Below are 5,574 nucleotides of genomic sequence, written 5' to 3' on the forward strand. Positions count from 1 at the left end.
GTCACTGGCACAATGTGCCCAGTGCTCCTAACGGTCATCAGGTTCCTCCAGGTAGTTAGCAATGTCGTATGCTAGTGCGTGTGACGGGGCCTTGGCGCCGGGCAACTGATTGCTGCATTTCCTCATGGGGAGCGGGCCGATGAGGGTCACAGGTGGCTGCTTACAGGGAGGGGAGGGGAGGGGAAGCTCGGGCCTGCCTGAATGCGGGGAGCATGATGCTCCGAGTTATTCAAGAGAAGATGGGTGTCTTAGCTCAGGTGACCATAACAAAGCACCATAGCCCAGGTGGCTCCAACAGGAGGGCTGGCTCCTCCTGAGGCCTCTCTCTGGTGTGTAGACAGCCGCCTCCTCCCTGTGTCCTCACATGGTCATCGCTCTGTGCATGGCTGTGTTCTAATCGCCTCTTGTGATAGGGACACTAGTCTTACTGGATTAGAGCCCACCCATGTGACCTCATTTCAACTTAAGGACCTCACTAAAGACCCTCTCCCCCAATACTGCCATGTTCTGGGGTACTGCGATGAGGTCTTCCACATGTGAATTTGGGGAACACAGTTTAGCCTGTAACAGTACAGATGTGCAGACAGGCCATGGTGGTGAGGAGGGGGTCATGAAGGAAGGGGAGGCCCCAGACCTGGGCAGTTGAAATCACCACAAAGTCAGAGCAGACAGCGCTGGGGGATGGGACAGGAGCTGAGAGGAGTAGGGTGGGCAGTGGGAGGGTCAGCTAGGTGGCCAGTGTTTAACGACAGAGCTGGGAACAAAGGAGAAGGTGTGTGTTGTACCTCACACATGCTGGAGGTGAGGCTGGGGACATCCCCACGTGGCAGGCGAGGGTGGACAGAGGGCTCTGGGAGAAGGCACGTCTGAAGGGAGTGGGTTTTATTATCCCGGTTGATTTCAGTGACAAGAGGTGGGACCACCACTTGCTCAGACTGGGCTCACCTGCATCCTCTTGGCTTCCGGCAGCACCTGTGCAGAGGAATTCCAAGCAGTCGGGGACTGTGGGCCTAGCCCAGTGTGCTCAGGTCCCGGGCTTGGCAGAAGGGGAGCCTTGGTGCTCTGAGGTGCTCACCCGTTCTCGACAGCTTGTGGCTCCTCCTTGAGTTGCGTGGCCTCTCTTGTCAGCATGCTTACGCAGCAGCCCTCCTGAAGGGCATCCTGGGTTTGGGGTGGCGAGGATGGTAGGTGAAGGCCTGCCTGGCATCTTGGGGCAGCCCCGTGGTAAGTGCCAGGCTGTTGCCTCAGAGGGACCGTGTGCCTAGGGCACCCTCCTGACATTGTGCTGATGTGCAGTGTCGTGTCCCCAGCACTGCAGGGCCGCTGCTCCATCTTTCCCTGGGGGTTGTGAGAGGCTGGGGCTGGCCTCACCCCCAGGTGCAGCCCGGCTGCTGTGGGCACGGTGGCCCATGGGGCGGCAGTGCTGCCTGGCACCGTCAGAACCTGCCCAGTTCTGTTCCCAGGCTTTGTGGGTGGGGAACTTTAGACTTTGTCCTGCGGGAACGAGACGCTCCACTCACTGCACGTGTGCTCTGTCCTCAGGTGCCGAGGCGAAGACGATTTTGCCCAAGAAGGAGAAACTGAAGCTGAGGCGTGAGCGGTGGCTGCAGAGTAAGTGCGTCCCTTGTCTCCTGGCGGTGACATGGCTCACTCATAGCCAGGAGGGCACAGGATTCCTCGTCCTCTGCACCTTTCGAGGACTGGGGTTGGGACGCATGCTCAAGGGCTGGCTTGGAACCCCTTTCAAAGCCCCACCATGGCTGGTGGATGGGGGGACTGGGGCCTCGGCAGCATGCCTGCGATGGCCTGTGATGTGACAGGCAGATGGCCCCCGGAGGTGGCTCTGTATGAGTTTCTGCAAAGCCTTGGCTTACTTCTCCCTAAGAAAATGGTCTCACGAAGGTGCTGCACCCAGCTTCTTGCATCTAAAAATGATTGCTTTTAGTTCTGTGATGAATTTGTAATTACAGAAGGACACATGCTGGTCGTGAGTCCTTTAGGACACAGAACTGTCTAAAGTGGTAGATGAAGTCATGTCCCTTTGGCGAGTGTCCTTTCAGGCCTCCAGGCACGCACCCGCACAGGGCATCTGGGCGGGGCATTCTGCGTGATCCCAGGACTCCTGGGTCCCGAGTCTTCTGGGGTCAGCAGGGCCTTTCTCTCCAAGTTCCTGTCTCTAACGGTGGATTTCCTTCATGCATTGCTGGCTAAACGTCTTGTGACAGGTTGAATGCCACTCTTCCCACTACTTTTGTTTTGGAAAATACAGTAGTTATTTTTCATGATGCTGATTTTTTGCTAATGTTTTTCTAAATATTTCCTTGTGAAGATTGTTTGTAATTTTTTTCCTGACTGTTTTTAGTGTGATTCTGCTGACTTTCTGTATCCATCCTTTGATTCAACCAACCTTGATTGAAAATGCAGTCACATGCCACTTGATGGGGGAGGTCAGAGAAAGACCTCATTAGGGAGAACATCACAGGGGCAGTTATACACACGTGAATGGCACAGCCTATACTAGGCTGTATGGTACAGCCTCTTGCTCCTGGGCTGCAAGCCTGTATAGGAGATTACTGTACAAAACGGTTAAATCAAGCACAGGAGAAATGACGCAGTCAGAGATGAGGTAAACACCTCATGTATGAGGCTGCTGCAGTGTGACACAGCTCCTGTTTTACAGGAAACTTGTTGTTAATCATCACCCAAGAAAATTTTTCCCATTGATCTTGTTTTAGAGAGAGTGGGAGAGAGGGAGAGAGAGAGAAACATGAATATGAGAGAGACACATTGATTGGTTGCCTCCTGCACGCACTGGGCCTGGGGCCGGGGATCGAACCTGCAACCAGTATATGTTTCCTTGACCAGAAATTGAACCCGAGACCCTCTGGTGCCTGTGCTGATACTCTTATCACTGAATAACACTTTTTTGAAGTAGAAAGAGGATACTCTAAAGTAATGTAGTAGCCCTAGCTAGTTTGGCTCAGTGGATAGAGTGTTGGCCTGCAGACCAAAGGGTCCTGGGTTTGATTCCGGTCAAGGGCACGTATGTCGGTTACAGGCACCTGCCGGGCCTGGGCCCTGGTCGGGGTACATGCAGGAGGCAACCAATCGATGTGTTTCTCTTACATCGATATTTCTCTCTGTCTTTCTCTCTCTCTTCCACTTTCTCTGAAAATCAATGGAAAAATATTCTTGGGTGAGGATTAAAAACAAAACAATAAAATAATGTAGTCAATACATAAACCAGTAACAGTTGTTTATTATAATGATCAAGTATTATGTACTGTACGCAGTTGTATGTGCTGTAATTTTTAAACTCTCTGTCACACGTCCGTTCTTCTGTTCATTCATGTCTGCCTATCCATCTTCCAACCCATGTTTTATCTTTGCATTCCTAAGTAAGTGCAGACATCCGTACACTTTCTCCCAAATAATTTGGCTAGAATTCAGTATTTGTTTATGGTTCTTTTTATTTTTAGAGAAAATTTACATGCAATTAAATGCAGATCTTAAGTGTGCCATTGAGAGATTTATGACAATTGTACACACCTGTGCAGCCATAATCTCTTCCACTTCAGAACCTCCCCACCCAGAAATCCCATGACTGCCCCGGGGTGACCCCTGTGGCTCTTTCTGGGTCGCAGTTTAGGTCCGCTGCTCTGGACTTCCTGTGAGTGGGGTCATGTGGGATGTGCTCTTTCTGTGTTTTTAAAATTCATCGTGCTGCATGTGGCTGTGGTCCATGCTGGTCTGTTGCTGAGAAGCGTTTCTTTATATGGACATAGTATTCAGTGCCCACTTTCCTGTTGATGGACACCTGGTCTTTTTTCTCTCTTAGCTGCTATGACTAAGGCTGCTATGAACATTCTTTACAAGTCTTTTTGTGGACATATGTTTTCATTTCTCTTGGGTAAATACTTGGGAATGGAACGCTGGGTCATAGGGTAGTTGTATGTTTAGTTTTACAAGCAACTACCAGATGTTTCTCTAAAGTGGTTGTGCATTTACACTTCTACCAACGACATTGGGAGCTCTGGCTGTGGCATGGCTTTGCCGGCATGTGGTGGTGGCCGTCTGCTCAGCACAAAGTGGTAGCTCATAGTGGGATTCACGTTCATTGCCATAACCAGCCTCTTCATGTCTGAGCTGTCCGTTTGTGCATCCTCTTCCCTCGAGTGTTTCCTGGGGCTCTTTGCCTTTTGATCAGTGAGCTCTAAGGATCCCAATGCCTGCACACCAGTCCTTGGTCAGCTGTGTGTTTCACAAATAATTTTCTCTCTGACTGTGACTTCCTATTCTTCTAAAAACTTCATCATTTTGGCTTTTATATTTCGGTTTCTGATCCATCTTGAATGTTTATCTGTGGTAGAGCCGTGCCCCCTCCCCCCCCAATGTGGATATTCAATTGCTTTGGTGTCTTTGTGACACCAAATGGCCTCCTGCTGCTTGTACTTTAGCAGGTCCTGGGCAGCCTGGACGGCTGTACCTCAGAGCAAGTCTTGGACTCAGATATGGAAGTCCTTCTGTCTTAAGATTGCTCTGAATACTCCAGGTCCTCGGCATTTCCCTATAAATCGTAGCATCGGCTAGTCAATTTCAAAAACCACCATCTCCAACAAAAATCTAGTTGGCATTATGATTGAGATTGCTTTAAATCTATAGGTCAACTGTGGGAGAATTTTTGTTTTAACAATATTGACTCTTCGAGTCCATGGACATGGTATAGCTCCCCAGTTACTGAGGTTTTTCTTTAGTTTCTGTCATCAGTGTTATCTAGGTAAGGGTCTCACATTTTTTTAAAATATAACTTTTTTGCTCTTTTATAGTTTTAAAGCTATTATAAGTGGAATCTACATTTTCCAGTTTTTGGTTAGTACGTAAAAGTATTTTTTTTAAATTAAATCTTTATTGTTCAGATTATTACATTTGTTCCTCTTTTTCCCCCCCATAACTCCTCTCCTCCTAGTTCCCACCCTCACTCCCCACCCACTGTCCTCATCCATAGGTGCATGATTTTTGTCCAGTCTCTTCCCGAATCTCCCACACCCCTTTCCCCCCCAAGAATAGTCAGTCCATTCCCTTTCTATATCCCTGATTCTATTATAATCACCAGTTCATTCTGTTCATCAGATGATTTATTCACTTGCTTCTTAGATTCACTTGTTGATAGATGCGTATTTGTTGTTCATAATTTGTATCTTTACCTTTTTCTTCCTCTTCCTCTTCTTAAAGGATACCTTTCAGCATTTCATATAATCCTGTTTTGGTGGTGATGAAATCCTTTAGCTTTTCCGTATCTGTGAAGCTCTTTATCTGACCTTTAATTCTGAATGATAGCTTTGCTGGATAAAGTAATCTTGGTTGTAGGTTCTTGGTATTCATCACTTTGAATGTTTCTTGCCACTCCCTTCTGGCCTGCAAAGTTTCTGTTGAGAAATCAGCTGACAGTCGTATGGGTACTCCCTTGTAGGTAACTGAGTTTCTTTCCCTTGCTGCTTTTAAGATTCTCTCTTTGTCTTTTGCTCTTGGCATTTTAATGATGATGTGTCTTGGTGTGGTCCTCTTTGGATTCCT

At 48.2% G+C, this 5,574-nt stretch overlaps 1 protein-coding gene across 1 annotated transcript in view; it reads left to right on the top strand.

Annotated features, from left to right (window-relative positions):
* The first annotated feature begins 256 nt into the window (after positions 1-256).
* The window catches only part of LOC102765035 (protein FAM207A), a 13,082-nt gene continuing 7,764 nt past the window's right edge, over positions 257-5,574 (top strand). The window contains exon 1 of the mRNA XM_006766407.2: positions 257-1,611. Coding sequence (XP_006766470.1) covers positions 1,410-1,611 — 202 coding nt within the window. The 5' untranslated portion in view covers positions 257-1,409. The remainder of the gene's footprint in view (positions 1,612-5,574) is intronic.

This window comes from Myotis davidii, unplaced genomic scaffold (genome assembly GCF_000327345.1).
Source record: "Myotis davidii unplaced genomic scaffold, ASM32734v1 scaffold3142, whole genome shotgun sequence".
Taxonomy (NCBI): Eukaryota; Metazoa; Chordata; class Mammalia; order Chiroptera; family Vespertilionidae; genus Myotis; species Myotis davidii.